We start from the raw sequence: 22,452 nt of genomic DNA on the forward strand, positions 1-22,452 counted from the left end.
GGAGCGTGGGGAGTGTCCACGTGCTCCCAGCGCCGCACTCTCCCAAGTGCGCCACGGGCTCGGCCCTAAAAAGATATTTATGTAGACTGAGTAGGCCATATATGATGCAATGTAAACTTGTGCTATTCTGAATATATGAGATCTATCTATACACATATATATGCATATCATATATGAGTATGTGTGTCTATATGTGTGTATGTAAACAAAGTGAATGCTTTTATGTTTCTATAGAACTGGAGAAATTAATAATATTCCTTCTCTATCTCTTTCTCCATCTTATACAAATGTACACACACATAACACAAACACTCACACTGATATTTCAATTTAAAGTACTTATAAAATATTCCCTTTATGTTAAAAAGTCTCATTATCAGGTTTATAGTTCTTCCAGACCTAAAATATTTGGAAGGAGATTGGAAAACTTTTATGGATAAAGAGAAATCAAAATCAATTTGAAGGCAAGAAGAGTTTTCAGCTATATAAATTGGTCTACAAATGGTAACACTAAAGAACTAAAGTATGCTGCGAAAGTACTGATGACCTGACCTGTGGAGATACAGTAATTCCACTGACAATAAGAAGTATGAGCAATTTTTTTTCTTTCTTTAGTGCTCAGTGTCTTTGATGAAAAAGCACGATCAACCTAGACTGGAGAATGTGGCATTAAAGTTTAATTCTATCCAATCAGGTAGACAGAGATCAAATTCTAACACTAGCTTTTACTGTGGAAGAGTTGTAATTTTTTGAAAACGTTTTTAAATCTTTAAAGAAAATAAAAAATATTATAAAAGCCAACCCAACAGGAAACAGTTGCAGTTTTAATGTTTTATTTCATGTGTTCAAATATCCACATACATGCATAAATAAAGTATAATTGGACAGTTTAATCTACATTTTTTTTAGAGCAAGATTTTTTAATTTTATAGCTTAACATTTCCCCCTTATTTTCCCCTTATTTAATCCTTCAGATTCCTGTTTTTTTTTTTTTTTTTTTTTTTTGCATTAACACTGTTATATAATTAGGTAATCCTACACGTGTGGTACATTAATAACAGAAAAGTGTAATAGTATGTATTCCCCTACATTGAAAGTTCTCTTATCTTTTCCACTTAAATAATGAAAATAAGCAATAATGTTGATAGAACTTTTTTTTTCAATGTAAATATCAATGAAATATATCTAAATAATATCAATGAAGTATAGCTAAAATTTGAAAACCAATTTGAAAGTATAGGTTGTAGTTTTGGAAACAATAAAGAAGAGGATCTGAACTTTGAAAATTTAATTTTTACAATTTCAAGCGTCAGATTAATATGCTGTAACAGAAACACACATTAAACACAATAAATTATTCAACAGTGTTCAAAATCAATATTTCTTTTTGCCCCTATCATCTGAATAAATAGTATTCTTAAAATAATGGGACATTTATCCCATTTTTGTTTTTATAAATAAATAACTTCAATTACTATAACTTTAAAGCTCTGGGAAATGCATCCTAACTTTCAAAAGAATATCACTTCCAGGAAACATCGGAATATAAAAAAAAAAAAAATCGTGATTTTTAGGACCACTCATTGGTTGAAAAAAATTGAATAATTGAATTGTGACACATTTCCTTAAAATTTGCATTCTACAAGTTTCCTGACAATTGTTTTTCATATCGTACAAGCATTGAGCATCACAAATAATTTGACAAAAATATACTTTTGAAAAAAAAATTAAATGTTAAGCTTGGTTATTTTCTCTGCTGATAATTCAAACACGGATTAAAAGCCGCACTGTTCTACAAGGAATTGCTAAGTTATATGCACTGAAAAATGTATTTTTATCAATTTATTTAAAGCATATTCTACACAGACTATAAAAAGAGTGGAATGCCTCAAACCCAAAGTTTTTGCATATATTTGTATATGTTCTTTTGTATGTAATATACTTGAAAAAAGAAAAAAGCTGCTGAAATTGTTATATACTCTGGGTTACAACTGACTATGAATTTCTACCTTTATTGATTAATTGAGCATTCTATAGCAATCTAGTTATAATGTGTTCTTTATTTTAATTCCTTGTTTATACATTATATTAACACTCTTATTTAAAATGGAAAGACTAATAGATATATCAGAATTACTTCAAAGATCAAAAAGAGTATCTACAAAGAATAGACAACATAATACAATATTTTTATTTCAATTATTTTATAATTACCTACAACACAGATTGGGAAGTGAGGCTGTATGAAGTGGAAGGAGATGGCGGAAAGGTAGAAAGAAATGTACCTTAACTTTTTTGCTAGTTGTTGAAAAGAGGTCCTCCATATAAATTATCTACGTCTATCTCATTAAGTACTTGCCATGATCTTATTAGGTTGGCATTATACCATAGTGCTTTTTTAAAAGAAATAATTTAGTTAATTTATTTCTTTGATGCTCACATTAGTATAATTAGTATATTCAACAATGCACAACTGTAATCACTTTTGTGGCTCTTTACCAATTTCTTGCTACTTAATAAATGAGAAAACTAAGCTTCACGGTGCTTAACTGACTTTTTCTGTTACATAAGCAGTGACTTAATGTGGGCTTTGAGTATAATTCCTTTTGCCTCTGTACCCCTTTCTCTTTCCTTAGGTAACCTCCTCTTATCAGGTGAAGCAGACCTATAAGATGGCTACCAACCTGACCCAGTAATACAAACAGAGAGAGAAACTTTCTATTATAATTTATAAATTCATTTTAATTGCTACTTCACATTTTATCATTTTCATATTAGTAAGCTGTTTAAATTATTAGTTGAAAATTGAAATATGTAGATAAGCTTTTTTAAACATCACCCTTTCTCTGCTTATTATCTACTAGTAACCAACTATTTAAGTACTAAGGTTACTAGTGAGTTCCTGGGTAAAAATCAGTTAGATGCCAGTTTGCTTTAGGTAGAGAGATTTGTATCTCTTTGTCTTCTATTTAACTATATCTTCCCTCCCTCCCTCCCTCCCTCCCTCTCTCTCTCTCTCTCTCTCTCTATCCATCTATCATCTATCTATCTCTTGGTTAAAGGCTGCTGAGACTAGACTGATTCACCAAAATTATTTGGCTAAATTATCCCAGTGTATCTAACTTATCACCATAAACTTATTGTTATTTATTAGACTCATCAAATAATGGACATGGTTTTGCATTGAGACAACCATTTGATATTTATCAATTAAAACATTTTAAACCCTTCCTCTAGAAAATTCAGCTTACATGGAATAACTCATTCAGTATTACTAAAGATTAATTTTTTTAGAATTTGTAAAGTGTTATGGCAATTAGTTTTGAAGATAGTAGAACTAGTCATCAATATTTACTTATTTTCATGCACTATTTGTTAAGTAAATTTAAAGAAGTGTAATTTCTAACAAATCATTTTTATTCTTACCAAAATTTTAATTGTGAGACATTTTTTACTATTTCTTTCATCTTACTTGCTAAAGAAAACCACCAAACATATTAAATATTTGGCAGTTATGACCAACAAACTATATACATCCAGAATTATTCTTGTCACAAATATCTTTATACAATTAAATTGTCTATTTTTTCTTTCTTTCCCCCTTCTGTTTCAAAAAATATAGAATCTTACATTACTTATATTCTAACCATAAATGCTTCTTCTGGTTTCTTTGAATCTAATAATATATACCAAAGCCATATACACATGATAAAGATTCTTTAAACCATATAAGACTATCCCTATTTGATCCTAGGGAAAGAGATTTGATTATCTCTGTGTAGTTATTTTTTCTGCTGAGTATTCTCAAAGATATTTTAAGATACACAAAAAATTCACACATTTGTGACTTGAAATTAAAACTAATTTGCAATTTTGGAATGACACAATCACCCTACAAAAATTTGTCACATGCATAATATCTTCTGCTAAAAGCTGTACAATTTACAGGAACTGTTATAAAGGAATGTAGATGAGGATATTCCTCTATTTCGAGATTCCAATTTAGGGTTAAGGTTAGGGTCAGGGTTTTGTACATAGTGGTTTTCCAAGAAATGTTTGCCAAATTATATAATAATTAGATTAATCATAAAATTCACTATTTCTCCAATTCTGATCTTATTTTAAAACCAATTGAGTATCTGCCTAAGTATACAATAATTACTAATCTTAGTACAATTTTAGGAGAATAGATCAGTAATCCTCTGTAATAGAAGTATAGTTGTGGATTAAATAAGTGGTCTTATTTTATTTTCTACCTGTGGTAATAAACTAAATTGATCTTAATTGTGTTCCAAAATGATATAAAGAGACATATATTTAATTAAAAAAAATAACGGTGTTATTGAGCAAAGTGCATGTGTGTTTTATAGAATCACATCTATCATATTCAATAAATAGGCTTTCTCTGTTACTCATTTACATCTTTTATTTGACACATAAATATTTTTCTATGGATTTGCCATCACATTTGTTGTATTTAATGTTGCTTTTATGCCTAAAATAATCTAGGTTTATCTTCGAAAAAGTAACAATTTGATCATGAATTATTTCCAGGTATTTTGAAAGGGAAACTACACGGTGAATTCTCACCATTGATAATATACTTTTATTTGTCTGCCTATGGACTGACAAAGAAAAGTAAAAATCATAAAAGCCCTAAACAGAAAAGAGAAAATAAGATGCTATGTTCAAAGTCAGTTCAAAGATTATGCAAAAGATGGAAATAAACACATTTTAATATAATTCTAGTTTAATATTTTGTTATATTTGTCTAGTAAAATTATATTTTAGAATGATTTAATTTATTAATAATATTTGGAAAAATCTGTAATCAAGTTTTAAAAACATAGTGATTCACTTTATTTGGAGAACTAAAATATGAAAATATAGTCGAAGAAGAAATGAAGAAAGTAATCTCATTCACAATAGCTACCAAAAAAATAAAATACCTAGAGGTAAATTTAGTGAAGGAGGTGAAAGAACTCTATAATACAAACTATAAAACATTAGTGAAAAAAATTGAAGAGGACACAAATAAATGGAAAGATATCCCATGTTCATGACTATAAAAAATTAATATCATCAAAATGTCCATACAAACCAAAGCAGTCTTTACATTCAATACAATCCTTATCAAAATACCAATGACATTCTTCACAGAAATAGAAAAAAAAAAAAAAGATCGTAAAATTCATATGGAAACAGAAAAGACCCGGTATTGATGAAGCGATCATGAACAAAAAGAACAAAGTTGGAGGCATCACACTTGCTGACTTCAATATATACTATCTAGCTATAGTAACCAAAATAGCATGGTACTGGCATAAAAAAAGAGAAATCGACCAATGGAATGGAATAGAGAGCTCCACGATAAACCCACGCACTTACAGCCAACTGATTTTTGACAAAGGTGCTAGAAATATTCAATGTTGAAAGTAAGCCTCTTCAATAAATAGTGCTGGGAAAACCAGATATCCACATGCACAGGATTAAAACTAGACCCTCGTCTCTCACCATACACAAAAGTCAACTCAAAATGGATCAAGGACATAATTTAAGACTCAAACTATGAAATTACTAGAAGAAAACAATGGGAAAACAGTACATGAAATGAGACAGGGCAGCACTTTTTTGAGCGAGACTGCAAAGGCACAGGAAACTAAAGCAAAAATGGAATGGGACTACATCAAACTAAAAAAACTTCTGCACAGAAAGGGACACTGTCAACAAAGTGAAGACATAACCTACAGAATGGGAGAAAGTGTTTGCCAACCACACATCAGAAAAATATCCAGAATACATAAGGAACTTAAATGACTCAATGGCAAATAATATTCAGAATATATAGGGAACTTAAATGACTCAATGGAGAAAAAAAAAAAAAAATAACCAAGTTAAAAAATGGGCAAGGGACCTGAACAGACATTTCTTAAAAGTAGACATAAAAATGGCTAATAGGTACATGAAAAAAAAAAAAAAAAAAAAAAAAAAAAAAAAGCTCAACATCACTAAATGTCAGGGAAATGCATGTTAAAACCACAAAGAGATATCATCTCACTCCAGTTAGAATGGCTATTATCAATGAGACAAAAAATAGCAAATTTTGGTGAGGATGCAGAGGAAAAGGAATTCTCCAACATTGCTGGTGGGAGTATAAATTGGTACAGCATAATGGAAAACAGTATGGAGGCTCCTCAGAGAACTAAAAATAAATCTACTCTATGACCCAGAAATCTCACTACTCCAAGGAAATGAAACCAATATATCAAAAAGACACCTGTACTCCTATGTTCTTCTCAGCACTATTCACAATAGCCAAGAGATGAAATCAACCTAAATGTCCATCAATGGATGAGTGGTTAAACAAACTGTGGTATATATACACAATGGAATACTACTCAGCTGTTAAAAAAAAGTGATAGCCTATCATTTTCAGCAACATGGATGGAACTGAAAACTATCATGTTGAGTGAAGTAAGTCAGGCACCAAAAGACAAATACTGCATGATATCACTCATATGTGGAATCTTAAAGAAAAAATAGTAGTTCTCATAGAAATACAGAGTAGAATAATTGTTACCAGCAGTAATGGAGGGGGAAAAGAGGAAAAATGAAAAATGGTGGACCACTGGGTACAAAACTACCCTTATCTACCTTAAGTGAATTATTGTGTAGCATATGCATGTATTGAAACAACTCACTGTACCCCACAAATATGTACAGATAAATGTGAAAAAGAATTTAAAAAAACAAGGAAATTAGAAAATCTAGTATTTTTCTTTAAAGCATAAACAAAGAATAATATTTAATGAGTAATTAAAATGGTTGTGATTATTAGAAGGTCATCAGGAGTCCTTATTATTATCAAATAAAATTAAAAATAAACCTACATTTGCAAATAACAAAAGTTTATAACCCCAAGGTCCAGGGTTGTGATCCCCATGCTGGACAGCCTCCAAAAAACAACAACAAAAAAAACCCTAAAACAAAAACAAAAGATCTACTAATTTAATAAATAAAAAATACATTTTAATTTATATCATGATTATTAATAATAACACTCTACATACAAAAATCAAAATAGGTTCACATATTGAATTTGAGTCTCCTCATGTTGTGAGGTAATGAACTAAAACAGTAAAGATGACGTTCATAGAGTACACCTAGTAAGTAAAGTGGCTATTGCTTATTATTCTAACTGTTGCAATATTTTCAGTACTTTTCACGTAAAATAGTACAATTGTTTTTCTTAAACTGAGAGAATAAAAGCATAGTTGTAAATTTTGGGCATTACATGGTTCATCTCATATTTTTGAAAACATAGTTTCTATTTAATGGAAAGTCACCTACCTGTGGCTGTTAAAATACCAATGTCTTATTCCAACTTATAAAACCAATTAACTTGCAGGAAAGGCGATTGATGATTGTGAAAATCAGTTATTGCAGAATCAATACCCTTACCCTGTAACCATCATAATTTTCTAACTTTGAACTTTCATTCCTGATTTTTCTTATCTAAGCATATAAGGAAATAGCATCTATCCTTTCTCAAGAATGATATCGAGAGTTCATAAGGCTTTCTTATCTCTAATGTTTGATTTAACAATATGTTACAGTCACTGAGATCCTATATTTAAAAATTCATTCATTGTTACTGATTTTTTTGAAATATTTTTAAGAGGAAACATAACATTGGTAGGAATCAAACATTAAGCTTACCAATCTTTTAACATAATACATTCAGTAGTGTCAACTGATTGTGCCCAATCCAGGACAGAAAGAGTAATTAAGTTAAGATGAATAAGCAGGGCAAGAACATGAAATACTTCAAAAACATGGAGGCAAGGACTGAATCTAGAAAGAAATGTCAAAGTAAAGGGAGAATTGCAACTGGAGGCTGGGAAAGTTGAAGGGATGGAAAGAGACTCTACAAAGTCAAAGGCAGAAAGCACCAAAGAAAAATTGCCTGGAACAGGATTTCATATATTAAAAACAAACAACAACAAAAAACCCAGCTATCTCTCTGTCTCATTGCTTTGTTTTATGAATTATCTGCTATATTCTTTATAATCTACATGGTGCCAGAGAAAAAGAGTATAATGTTTTTACTTATTTCTGTCTTGTGAATCCAATTTGAATTTCTGTATAATTTAAACATAATTTTTATGGTTTAATAAAATTTTCATGCATTAAAATTCGTTACACATGGTTAATAATACTGATGGACTTCAAAAAGTAGCTTTTATTAAACTGAACAAAGTCATTAGTGTCTAAACTTTGCACCGGGATCTTAAGTACAAAACAGATGTTTAATTGCATCTAGAGGACAGTCATGATATCTGACTATGTATATTTCTTCTCTTTTTAACATACATATGTATTTCTTTTCTACTTTCAATTTTAATTCAAAAGTGATAAAAATAAATGAGCAAAGCACTGGATTCTAGTATTGACTTTCCCATTGGCAGTGACTTCTTTTTAGGGTGCTGACAAAGCACAAACCTCCTTAGGCCTTTGCTTTTTTATTTATACAATAAATAGGCCACTAGAAGTAATCTCTATAATGTTCTTCAGCCCTAAAACTCAATAAGTCAATAAAGAACAAACATTTGTGTATACAACAGAAATGAAATCATCAGGTATTATATTTTCTGAACAACAACAAAAAAATCAATTATTTTAAATAACAACTATAGTCGGTGTGTGAATGGCAGACACTTTTCATCAATTATCAATCATAGTTTTGTCCCTTATTTTAAATGTGTATATTGTTAAATTGAGATTTCTTCATTAGGCGATATAAATTTAATCACTAAAGAGTTTGATTTGCCTAAAACATTTATTACTAACGATAAGTTTAGATGTTTGAAATGCCCTTTCACTTCTCCAGAAATTCTTTGAAGTAGAGTTATAGAATTGCTTGAACATTATGCTACTACACATCTAACAGCTTAATAACTTTATCTAAAACCAATCCTAACTAATTTTGCTTGAAATAGTTATTTATTTTATTTCAGTATTCAAAGCAATATTGCTTTGTATTTGTCCATAGTAGTGAGGAAACAAGCTATATGTCACTGGTTCATTAATTTTGCCGTCTTCAAGGATGACATTCAAAACAGTCAGGCTTATGTACTTGTTATTTATTTAATTTATTTTCTATTTAAAGAATCTATCTGTGTCTTTCAAAATTTAGCTACTGCTTCAGAATTATGAAAAAAAATGAATTATACCTATTCTTATTATGCTACTGTTATAAAATAATCTAAAATAATAAAATATTTTTATGATAAAAATCAGCAACAAACAACTATACATCTCACATACCTCTGACCTATTTCAAAATTGAAATAACAGAGAGGAGATATTTAAATGGACACATACCTACTCAGCAGTTTTACCCTAGATCTAAGCATCTACAGTACATGTAGTGAAAATAGACTTTCTCAGCTGTGTTTTTGCATTAATGCATGCTTTTGCCACAGTCATTTAATAGGTCGGGCTTATCATTTAAACCTTTCTTATAGACATAGAAATAATGTAATGAAGAAAAATCTGGCCAATAGGATTGGGACATAAAAGTGGATTTATGTGACATCTGGCTAACAGCAATAAAGTTAAATAAAGCAGCCATAGAAATGGTAGTAACTGAGACTCTGAGTCAACTTTAACAATTCTATCAAAAAGATGAGCCTAGTTATAAAAACTTTGAAAAAAGTTCAGCTCTTGAGATAAAGGACTTTGTAAACAGAAGATAATATGATTTAACTGGGTTCCATATTTACAATGGAAGAAAATACTCAATTAAAAGATGATATGCATTGAATAATGCATAAAATAAAAGAAAATAAATAATATTGTTATAAGAAAAAAATTCATATAATTGGATAAAAGTTTGAGAAGAAAATAGAGAATCGAGAAGTTTTTAACAAGACATGAAATCTGAAAAACAAAAGTGAAATGTATAAAGGATAGAGGTTTAAATGTGCGATACACAATATGGAAGCAATATTAGTACCCAATGTAGAATGCAGAGTAAGTATATGAGTATTAATGTGCAAAAGAAAAATAGAGGATAACAAGATAAAACTTTCCAGACTGGAATAAATAAAAAAAGAGAAAAATATAACTGGTAATGTATTCTGGTTGAACACTTAAAATTTGAAAGATAAAACATAAGGGAATTAAATTATAAGTTCTTTGCATGCGAGTCATTGAGATAAATATTTTATAAATGTTTTCCGATTAAAGAAATTGAAAATCATGTCTGCTTCCAGGAAGGAAGTAAATCAACTGAATTAATAACAAATAATATTCATGTAAATAGTCCACTTCCTGGATTATTTTCTGCAGTGATGGAAATAAAAGCAAAATAACAGTGACTACACTATAATCCTCAATCAAGGATAAAATCCAAGATATTTGTTCTTCACTGAGTTATAATTAATACGTGAAGCCAGTAATACAACAAAATATTTTAGGTTGGCAGTTTCAAATTTGCCAGACAATTCTAAAGGGTAGGGAAGTCTTTATCCTTTGTTGTTATTTAATGTGCTTCAGCATGAAATTTCAACTGTAAGAAAAGTGGTTTAACCTCAAATCACCTGGAAACTCATTCTATAGAATATTCTGCAGATCACTGAGGACTGAAATATTTTAATAAAGTAGTATTTATCAAAAATATGACTTCATGGAGTGTGCGCTAATCAGAGACATGCCCAGCCAGAGAAGCCAAAGATCTGTGGAGACCATTCACCCTACGGTGCCAGTGTGTGACCCAGCAGGTAGGCCTCGCTGCTGTCGTCAGACTCCATCCCCAGTCCCGCTGAGTACATGATGATGAGAGAGGTGCTCAGCCAGAGAAGCCGAAGATCCACAGACACCACACACCCTGAGAGGCCAGCACAGCCAAGTGTGTGCTGATCAGAGAGGCACCAAGCCAGAGAGGCCCCAAATCCATGGAGATTATGCTCCCTGAGGCACCAGCATGGAACCCAGCAGGTAGGCCTTGCCAGCACCCCCCAACTCCATCCCCAGCCCAGCTGAGTGCATGCTGACCAGAGAGGCATCTCCTCGGAGAGGCCCAAGACCCAAGGTGATCATGCACCCAAGGCACTAGTGGGCAACAGAGCAGAAACTGAGGCAGCCATGCCAAATTGGCAGCCCCAGCAGCATCCTAGCCAGGCAATAGTGTTGAACCAGTGGACCATGAAATCCCCTGCCACAATGGCTAAACATCAAAGGAAAGATCCCAGAAATATGAAAAATCAAGAGAGTAAAACACCAAAGAATAATAACTCTCAAGCTCTAGACCTATAGAACAAGAAGACCTTGAAATGTCTGACAAGGAATTTTGAGTGATAATTCTAAGGAAACTAAATGAAATACAAGAAAACTCAGCTAGACAACATGATGAAGTGAGGAAAAGTATACAGGACCTGAAAGAAGAAATGTACAAGGAAATCAATGCCCTGAAAAAGGATGCAGCACAGCTTGCCAAGGTGAAGAATTCATTCAACGAAATAAATAAACAACAGAGAGATTAACCAGCAAGCTTGCAGAAGCAGATGAGAGAACATCAGACCTTGAAGATGGGCTGTTTGAAATAACACAGGCAGACCAAAAAAAAAAAAAAAAAAAAAAAAAAAAAGAAAGAAAAAAGAAAAAAAGAAAAGAAAAGAAAAGAAAAAAGAATTAAAAACATTGAGGAAAATCTAAGAGAGATATCAGACAACCTTAAGTGCTCAAATATCTGAGTCATGGGTATTCCAGAAGGGGAGGAAAAAGGAGATTGCATTGAAAACATATTCAACAAAATAGTCACAGAAAACTTCCCAGGTATAGGAAAAGAAACAGATATTCAGATTCAGGAAGGTCAAAGATCCCCAAACATATTCAATCCAAAATGGTCTTCTCTAAGACATGTTATAGACAAATTGGCAAAACTCAAAGACAAAGAGAGAATCTTAAAACCTGAAAGAGAGAAGTGTCAAATCACCAATAAGGGAGCCCCAATCAGACTAACATCAGACTTTTCATCACAAAACCTAAAAGCTGGAAGGAATGGGATGATATATTCAAAATACTAAAAGACAGAAATTGCCAACCAAGAATACTCAACCCCACAAGGTTATCCTTCCAAAAGAATGGCACATAGTATATTTCTCAGACAAAACTGTGGGAGTTCACTACCACATGACCACCATTACAAGAAACTCTCAAGGGAGTACTGGGTTTGGTACCTGAAAAGTAACTACTACTGCCATAAAATCTCAAGAAAAATCAAAACCCACTAGTAAAATTAAAAAGCCAACAATGAAGAGAAACAAAAAGTTTATCTACAACCCAGGGAACCAACAAATACAGAAGACAAACAGTAAATCAGAAAGAAAGGAACAAAAGACACATAAGACACCCAAACAAAAATCAATAAAATGTTAGGAGTAAATCAATACTTTTCAATAACAACTCTTAATGTAAAAGGATTAAATTCCTCAATCAAAAGACATGGACTGGCTAACTGGATTAAAAATTAGGACTGTCGAGAGCCATCCTACTATAAGGAACAGCATGGGAGCCTGAGGAGTGATACCCCTTTTTCTGCAGGCAACAAGGGGGTCCTGTTTGTGTGTGGCACAGCTTTGTGGAATTTCTTGTTTGTTCACCTTTGGTTGCTTGACAAGGCTTCCCAGAATCAAACAGTCTAACCTTTTGGCTTAGTATGTCTTTGAGAAATTCCCTGGAGTTTCTCAAAGGACATGTTTAAAATATATCAAAATTAATTGGTTTATTTAAAAGACATTGTCAGTACTAAAGGTGTTTTTGATGCATGTTCCCAGTATGGGTTGTCTTGATTTAATTTTGCTGTTGATCTTTTCCATTAATGATGTGTACATGGACCCACTGTGGCTGTGGTCATGTTCTTGTATGTGTGGAATGAAGTTATTATGTTGGATTTCTATCCACATCCCCCAGGGAGACAGTGGGTCTGAGTGCAGTGCTGCTTACAACTAATTGATCACAACCAGTTACAGATTTCTGTTTCCCCCCATTCCCACAGTTTCACATGATTTATCAAGAACATGTTCTTTCCTTAGTAGTAATAAGAATGATATAGTGTGTTTTTGTTAGCTTGAGTAGCTAACTTTTCACGTTTTCACAAAAGTAGCATTTACTTTTTCACTTTGTTCCTTGTACTTTTCCCAAAGTCAATTGGCAAGAAAACAGAAAGTTTGACTATAGAGATAAATAGATAAAATTGTAAAGATACACAAAAAGGTTTTGATATTAATAGATTTTGTTTAGATTACAGTGAAATTGTTTTTAATAGTAGTACAAAACATAAAGGAACATTATAATTAAGTTTCATTATATAAAATCATGTTATAGATATTGTGATTTTGGTTAAGAATTAAAATAAGTAACATAAAACATTAAATTGTTAAATATAAGTATAAGTAAGATTTAATAGGAATTTAGAGTATAAGTTTTTGCATAAGTTTAAAAGGTTAAGAATTGTGATTCAGACCAAAATTCTGATATTTTAAAGCCAAGCATGCTGCTATTGTATATTTTCCTGGCCAAAAGCCACAGGCTTTGGGGTGAACTATTGATGCATGAGTGGGTGTTTTTATCACAGCATGAGTGCTTTGGAACATTCTGATTTTTCTTTTTCTATAGAGATGAAATAAAAAAATGTTTTGATTAAAAAATAAATCATCATGTAAAATGTTAAGTAAAAAATATAAATAAAGCAAGATTCTTGTGGTTGGTGTCCACACTTGCACTAGACATCTGTAGTCTGACTCTTCCTTTTCACCAAATCCACACCACCTATTCAGGTCCAAAGAATCCTGTGGAGCTGGTATCCAGCAGAGGACCCAACTATACACTGCCTTCAAGAGATCCACCTCACCTATAAAGATTCACATAGACTAAGGGTGAAAGGATGGAAAAAGATTAACCATGCAAACAGAAATGAAAAATGAGCTGGAGTATCTATTCTTATATCTGATAAAATAGACTTTAAACTAAAAACCATATAAAGAGATAATGAGGGCCACTACATAATGATAAAAGGATTGATCCATCAAGAAGATATAAGAATCATAAATATATATGCAGCCAATGTCGGAGTAGCCAGATTTATAAAGCAAACTCTATTAGACCTAAAGAAGAAAATAGACACTAATACCATAATAGCAGTGAGACCTGAACACCCACTGTCAATATTGGTCAGATCATCTAGGGAAAGAATCAGCAGAGAAACACAAGATCTAAACAACATTCTAGACCAATTGGACTTGGCAGATATCTAAAGAACATTCCATCCAACAACATAAAAATATTCATTCTTCTCATGAACACATGGATCATTCTCCAGGATAGATAACATGTTAGTTCACAAAACAAGTCTCAACAAATTCAAAAAAAAAAAAAATGGAATTATCCCATGTATTTTGTCAGACCACAGTGGATTAAAATTTGAAATAAATAACAAACAAAATTCTGGAAACTATACAAACACATGGAAATTAAACAGCATTCTACTGTTTAATTGGACATATGGGTCCAAGAGGAAATCAAACAGGAAATTAAAAAATTAATTGAAATTAATGAAAACAGTGATACATCATACCAAAACCTGTGGGATACTGCAAAAGCAGTACTAAGGGGGAAATTTATCACATTAAATGCTTACTTCAGAAGAATGGAAAGAAGGCTAGTGAACAACCTAATACTTCACGTTAAAGAACTAGAAAAACAAGAACAATCCAAACCCAAAGTTAGCAGGCGGAAAGAAATCATTAAGATCAGAGCAGAATGTAATGAAACTGAAATGCAGAAGCTATATAGAAGATCAATGAATCAAAAAGTTGGTTTTTTGAAAAGATAAATAAAATTGACAAACCATTAGCATGGCTAACTAAAAAAAGAAGAGAGAAGATCCAAATAACAAAAATTAGAAATGAAAAAGATAATATTACAACTAATACATCTGAAATACAAGGCATCATTCTAGACTACTATGAACAACTATGCACCAACAAATTTAAAAATCTGGCGAAAATGGATAAATTTCTGGACACACACAAGCTTTCAAAACTGAGCCAAGAAGATGTAGAAAATCTGAACAGACCAATAACAATAAAAGAGATTGAAGCTGCTATCAGAAGGCTCCCAACAAAGAAAAGCCCGGGGCCAGATGGATTCACAGCAGAATTTTACTAAACATTCAAAGAGGAATTGACACCAATTATCTACAAACTATTCCAAAAGACTGAAACAGAAGCAATTCTCCCAAACTCATTCTATGAAGCAAACATCACGCTGACACCAAAACTAGGTAAAGATACAACTAAAAAAGAAAGACGCAGGCTAAAATCCTTGATGAATATAGATGCAAAAGTCCTCAATAAAATACTAGCAAAGAGAATACAGCAACAAATATGCAAAATTATAAACAATGATCAAGTGGGATTCATCCCAGGGATGCAAGGTTGATTCAACATATGGAAATCAATAAATGTGATACACCATATCAATAAAATCAAACACAAGGACCATATGATCATCTCTATATATGCTGAAAAGCATCTGATAAAATTCAACACTCATTCATGATACTCTCTACATGTTAGGTATAGATGGAAAGTTTCTCTACATAATTAAAGCCATATATGACAAACCCACTACCAATATCATCCTGAATGGGGAAAAGCTGAAAGCTTTTCCTTTAAGAACAGGAACTCAACAAGGATGCCCACTCTCACCACTTCTATTCAACATAGTGTTGGAAGTACTAGCCAGAGCAATTAGAGAGGAGAAGGAAATAAAGGGCATCCTGATTGGAAAAAATGAAGTCAAACTGTCCCTCTTTGCAGATGACATGATCCTATATATCGAACAGCCTAAAGCCTGTACAAAAAAAACCTCTTGGAGTTGATAAATGATTTCAGCAAAGTAGCAGGATACAAAATCAACCTACAAAATCAGTAGCATTTCTATTCCCCAATAGTGAAAATGCAGAAAGAGAAATCAAGAAAGCTTGCCCATTTACAATAGCCACCAAAAATAAAATGCTAAGAATAGAGTAAACCAAGGATGTTAAAAATCTCTATAATAAGAACTACAAACCTCTGTTGTGAGAAATTAAAGAGGAGACAAGAAGATGTAAAGATATCCCATGCTCTTGAATTGGACAAATCAACATCGTGAAAATGCCCATACTACCCAAAGTGATATACAAATTCAATGCAATCCCCATCTAAATTCCAAAGACATGTTTCTCAGAAATTGAAAAAAACTATCCAGACATTTATATGGAATAACAAAAGATCACACATAGCCAATGCAAAAAAAAAATAAAGCTGGAGGCATAACCCTACTTGACTTTAAGCTATACTACAAAGCTATAATAACCAAAATAACATGGTCCTGGCATAAGAACAGATACACTGATCAATGAAATAGAATAGAGAATCCAGAAATAAACCCACATACCTACAGCCATCTGATCTTTGACAAAGGCACCAGTGAAGAGACTGCTTCTTCAGCAAATGGTGCTGGGATTACTGGATATCAATATAGAGGAGAATGAAATTAGACCCATACCTATCACCATATACTAAAATCAACTCAAAATTGATTAAATAATTAAATACACAGCCTGAAACAATAAAACTTCTTAAAGAAAACATAGGAGAAACACTTCAGGAAATAGAACTGGGCACAGATTGCATGAATACGACCCCAAAAGCACGGGCAACCAAAGGAAAAATAAACAAAGCAGTATATCAAACTAAAAAGCTTCTGCACTGCAAAACAAACAATTAACAGAGTTAAAAGACAGCTAACAGAGTGGGAGAAAATATTTGCAAAATATACATCTGACAAAGGATTAATATCCAGAATATACAAGGAATTGAAACAACTTTACAACAAAAAAAAAACAAAAACAAGTAATCCAATTAAAAAATTGGCAGAAGAGTTAAATAGGCATTTCTTAAAGTAAGATATACAAATGGCCAACAGACACATGAAAAAATGCTCAACATCACTCAGCCTTTATGAAGCGCAAATCAAAACCACACTGAGATACCTTCTCACCCCAGTTAGGATGGCTAATATGCAAAAGCCTGTGAATGATAAATGCTGATGCGGTTTCAGAGAAAAAGGAACTCTCATACATTGTTGGTGGGACTGCAAAATGGTGCAGCCTCTATGGAAAATGGTATGGAGGTTCCTCAAACAATTGCAGATAGATCTACCATATGACCCAGCTATCCCACTACTGGGAATATACCCAGAAGAATGGAAATCATCAAGTCGAAGGTATACCTGTTTCCCAGTGTTCATCGCAGCACTCTTTACAATAGCCAAGAGTTGGAACCAGCCCAAATGTCCATCATCTGATGAGTGGATACAGAAAATGTGGTACACAATGGAATACTACTCTGCTATAAAAAAGAATGAAATACTGCTATTTGCAACAACATAGATGGACCTGGAGAGAATTATATTAAGTGAAACAAGTCAGGCACAGAAAGAGAAATATCACATGTTCTCACTTATTTGTGGGAGCTAAAAATAAATAAATAAATACAGAAATAAACTGTTGGGGGAGGGGGAGGAAGACACAATAATTACAATTCCTTGAAGTTGATAGGACAAGCGAACAGAAAGGACCTTGTTGGGAGGGAGGGGGGAGAGGGAGTAGGGAAGGAGGTTTTGGTAATGGGCGACAATAATCAGCCACATTGTATATTGACCAAATAAAATACAATTAAGAAATATGACTTCAGGATAAATTTCCTTAAGGTGAAAAATTGTAAGTTTGTATAATTAATTTTCCAATTACAGTCAAAAAAACCTTAGCAAGCTAATCCACAATTGAACCAACAGCGAAAATGGAGTCATTAACTTTATGATCTGTGTAAACTTTGAAGGAAAATTAGCATAAAGAAGACAACAGAATATTTAACAAATTCTTACAAATGAGTTTTTTGTTTTGATTAAATTTGAAGGATGTAATTACAGATCTCAAAGCATTCCCTCCCAGAATATGAGTTTTCTTTGGTGAATAACCCATCTAAAGACTGTGTTGATTTGGCACCAACTCTGATGACTCCTCACAATGTGGTGTGGGAGTCCCCATGGAATTGTACCTCCCAAGTCATTACCATTCACAGACTTTCAGAGGCTTTCACGTATATTGAATCAGCAGTGAAAATTTTGGAGACAGATGACTCTTACTTAAATGCAATTTGAATAACCTTTTAGCAGTAATGAATGCCTATGCTTGTCCCTAGGAGATATGCTATAAAAGATGAAGGTATCTTCAGTCTGAATTCCAATGGCTTCATCCTTTAAGACAGTTCAGCCTAGATAGCCCAGGCTTAATATTCCCCTAAAAGGAATATTTATAAAGGAGCTCTTACAGTGCTCAATTGAACAAATACTAACAGGTTGTAAAAAACATACATTTTAGTTTTACGTTTATTCATTTCTATGATAAATTTTTTTACTGAATAAAATGGGTTGCATTCATGGAACTGATCTATAACATTGTATCCCTTGGAAGTAAAAGTTTAATTTACTCCTGCTAACTTAATCTGAGCACTTACTAGGTTATAACCCTGAAGGGCCTTTCAGTCCTCATTTTTTTATTTTTGTTTTACATAATTTCCATTTGCATTAGAAACATGTTTACTACATCTTATCAAACCACCAAAGCACAATAATCAGAATTGAATCTATGCTCAAAAATAAAGACACAAGCCAGACTTTAGGATTTTAAGTGCACACATCCACACACATGCACACACAGGTTCACACTCAACGTCTGTCTGTATAATGACACATGAAAATGAAAATGGCATGTTTGACAATGTATAACAAATAATAAATGCATAGTAATAAATCAGCACTGTCTGCCTATGCTAAATAAAAAGTTAATAGTCTTGAGTTTATGTGAAACTGGCATCTATGTGTGACTTACTAGAGAGACAAAACAAATAAAATGATACAGCAGTGATCAAAATAAATAAATGGGCAAAACATGCCCTAGATACTGATCAAAGAAAATATGGTGGTGGCAGTATTTAATATAGGCATAATAATAATTGATAAAATATAGAAATAATAGATAATCCTATTAGTAAATAATTATGCACCAAAATACACGTGGTAAACCCATCAGTACTTTTAGGTATTATGACAGAAACACAGTTATTCACAGACTTTAACTTAACATCAGCCTATCACAAATCAGACTTGAATAGAGAAAAGAGATAAAGTATGTGTGTATGTTTTTTTTTTTTAAATACCTGGATTAATTAACATTTTATAAATTGAAAAGAGAGAGGTTAAATTCTCAAACAACCAATCATTTATCAAGATTACGCAATCATAAGAACAACAAAAAAGAAAATTTATCTTCTAAGAAGTTATGCTTTAAATAATTTAAATTATACATTAAATAATAATTGATTGAAAATGTAGTTATAGGTTAATTTATTTTTATAGCTCAAATACAAACTTTAAAACTAGTTGAGATCTTAGAATACAGGTATAGCGGTAACAGGAATGAACCTATGGCTAAAAATTATTCTACAAATGTGAAATATTTATGAATCAGTTTGGCGTAACATTTAAGAAAGCAATACAAATCCACTTCTAGGAAACAGAGGATATATAACATAATCACAAAATAAGGAATTATTAAACTGGAAAATCAAAACATGGGATTGATATGAATACATGGTATTTGGAAAATATAAATAATACTTTTTTATAACTGTTAATTTCATGTGATTACATATTATTAAGATGAAAACTTACCTGAAAACTTAGTACCTACATTTCAGAGTTCATTACTAGTGGGATGTTTATAAGCTTTCCAAATATATATTTAGTAACTGTGGATTAATAAATACTGACCTGCAGTCAAAAGTGTTCCCAGGTCCTTCAACACAAATCCCTCCATTAAGGCAGATGACCAAATCCAGTTCGTGCTGAGCACCACTATCAATGTGTTTTTCACAAAATGCACCAGTGTATCCACATGGGCACATGCAAGTAAATCCATGGACCGACTTCCGGCAGAAGCCTTCGTTCATACAAGTGATTGATGTGCAGTCCTAAATTAGGAAATAGAAAATCAAATTTGATTATTAACAATAAGACTAACCATTTTATTAAAATTATATTTTTATTTAGAGATACTTTAAGAAACTGATATGCAAGCTTGTCTGATATTTCCTTCCTGTAGTAACCAAAATATATGTTTATAGTAATAAATGATTTTTACCTTTTATTATCAGAAAAACTCTGTCAAATATTCCATTGCTGATTTTCCAGGAAAAATAAACTTTATTAAGCTTTATTAAAACATGTACCTTGTCAGAGAATTGCCCTTCTCCCCAATTCCAGTGCTAAAGCAAATTTCCTCTGTAGATAATATCAGGAATTTATTGACCCTTAGTAGCTACCGTACATCCTAGTTTGCCCAGGACAGCCTCAGTTTAACTCTAAGTAATAATTAATAGTGCCTTTGTTAACTCTCAAAGGAATTCTGGGTTTGATCACATACTTAGAACAGACATTTCACAATTGACTTATACCACTCTAGAAAACCTAAAACACATACACTACCTGAATTTTGAATCCAGTCATAATCTTTTAATAGTCCACTTTTCTTAATGTATTTATTAAAATTTATGTCCAGAATTTCTGACACCAATATTCCCAGAAGAACAGAGGTTTTGTGAAGTCAGAGGAATCTGGATAACATCTGTCTCTTACTTTTTAAGCTTGAAAATATTTTGAAACTTTGTTATTTTTACTCACTTACCAAGTGATATTTTATTTATTGTAACTACATGCATGTGTAAAATGGCCATAATATGTGACCCACCTCATATGGGTTGCTACGAGAGTTAAATAAAATAATGAATATAAAGCGCTTAACACTGTGCCTGGAAGATAATATCTGTTCAGTAAATGTCATCTTCCTTCCCTTTCCACTCTGAAGGCCAAGGACCCTGTCAGTTTCTATTTCAGTCATTTGGCCCTTGCCTTAAACAGAAAATGTGTTTCTCTGTATATGCAGTTTCTACTGTAGCATACCAAGTGCTTGTTAAGTTTACGTTTTAGGTTTTATACGTCTGCTCACATTGTGAAAAGCACATATCATCATACCATAAACATGGTAGGCCATCATTTTTCAGTGTAATGTCAACTGAAAAGATGAGCATGTATAATTCTGAGAAAAAAATTATGGAACATTATGACAGCATTAGTAAAACTTTTAAAATTTATTCTCAACGTGTTGCCCACATAGAATTTCTTAATGAATATACACAAATTTAAATCATTTGCACTCTAGGATCTCAAGTTATTAATCCTCAAGGATAACTACATATGTAAACATGAAATCCTTCTTTAGCATTTTACCCTGAAAAGTGAAAATTTTCTAGAACTATCAGCACTTAACACCCATGCTTATAAATATTTAGTTAAAAAGTTAACGATATAAACTCACACTGACACACTAATATGAAAGCCATTGCATTCGTATTTTTTATCCAATGGCAAATTAAAGTTTTGTCAGAATTACCAGAGATTTTAATTAGTGTCCTTTTAAAGATGAAATGGATTGTGCCCTTGAGTGTAAAACTCATCATGCCTGAACCCCAGATGGAATGTTTGACATTCACCCAAGTGATAGTATGTTTTTATAAATGAATGCCATTCTGGTATTTGTTCTACCTTTGCTGAAAATGTGAACTCCTTAAGTATAACGAAAAGCACTTAGTAGACTTCCTGAAGGTATTCAAGTTATTTTCATGAAATGTAAAAGCAGAATTCCATAGGGAATAACATGGAAACAACATGTTTCTTTCTTAGCCCTATGGCTGGGTATGTAGAGAATGATTTATTAGAAAGCATTATATAAACTAATTGAATTATACATCCCATGGGAAGAAAGGGATAGTTTTTAGACTGCCAAGAGTTCTGTCTCTAGGGTTTACAAGAATCTTTACTAAATTAATTAGAAGGCTTAATGAGAAATACAAAAGCAATCTCTTTTTAGAGAAAATCAAATTGTCATACAGAGTTCTTGATCCTTCCTGGTTCAAAATTAAGTAAAATTCCTTTTATTTTGATCATCATTTATACTACTTTGCTATACTCTATTTGATATAATAAAATGCTTCCCGAGGAGGGTTCACTAATGTAATTTTAGAAAATGAAAGAAATAAAAGGCTGGGGTGTTTAGAGAAGGGGATGGAAACTGGGAGGATTGTTACAGACCAGGGGAATCTAGAATATTGGACTAGAACCCAATGATACATTCATTCAACTTGTTCTCTAAACGTCATGCCAGGAAATGTACAGGACAGTGAGTGTAACAGATCAGTGATGTATTCATGGTAACATGTTAGATGA

The 22,452-nt window shown here is 32.2% G+C and overlaps 1 protein-coding gene across 1 annotated transcript in view; it reads right to left on the bottom strand.

Moving 5' to 3' along the window:
• The window catches only part of EYS (eyes shut homolog), a 1,675,061-nt gene that overhangs the window by 953,364 nt on the left and 699,245 nt on the right, over positions 1 to 22,452 (bottom strand). Inside the window, 1 exon segment of the mRNA XM_063097631.1 lies at positions 19,942 to 20,141. Within this exon segment, the coding sequence (XP_062953701.1) occupies positions 19,942 to 20,141 (200 nt within the window).

This window comes from Cynocephalus volans, chromosome 5 (assembly GCF_027409185.1).
Source record: "Cynocephalus volans isolate mCynVol1 chromosome 5, mCynVol1.pri, whole genome shotgun sequence".
Lineage (NCBI taxonomy): Eukaryota > Metazoa > Chordata > Mammalia > Dermoptera > Cynocephalidae > Cynocephalus > Cynocephalus volans.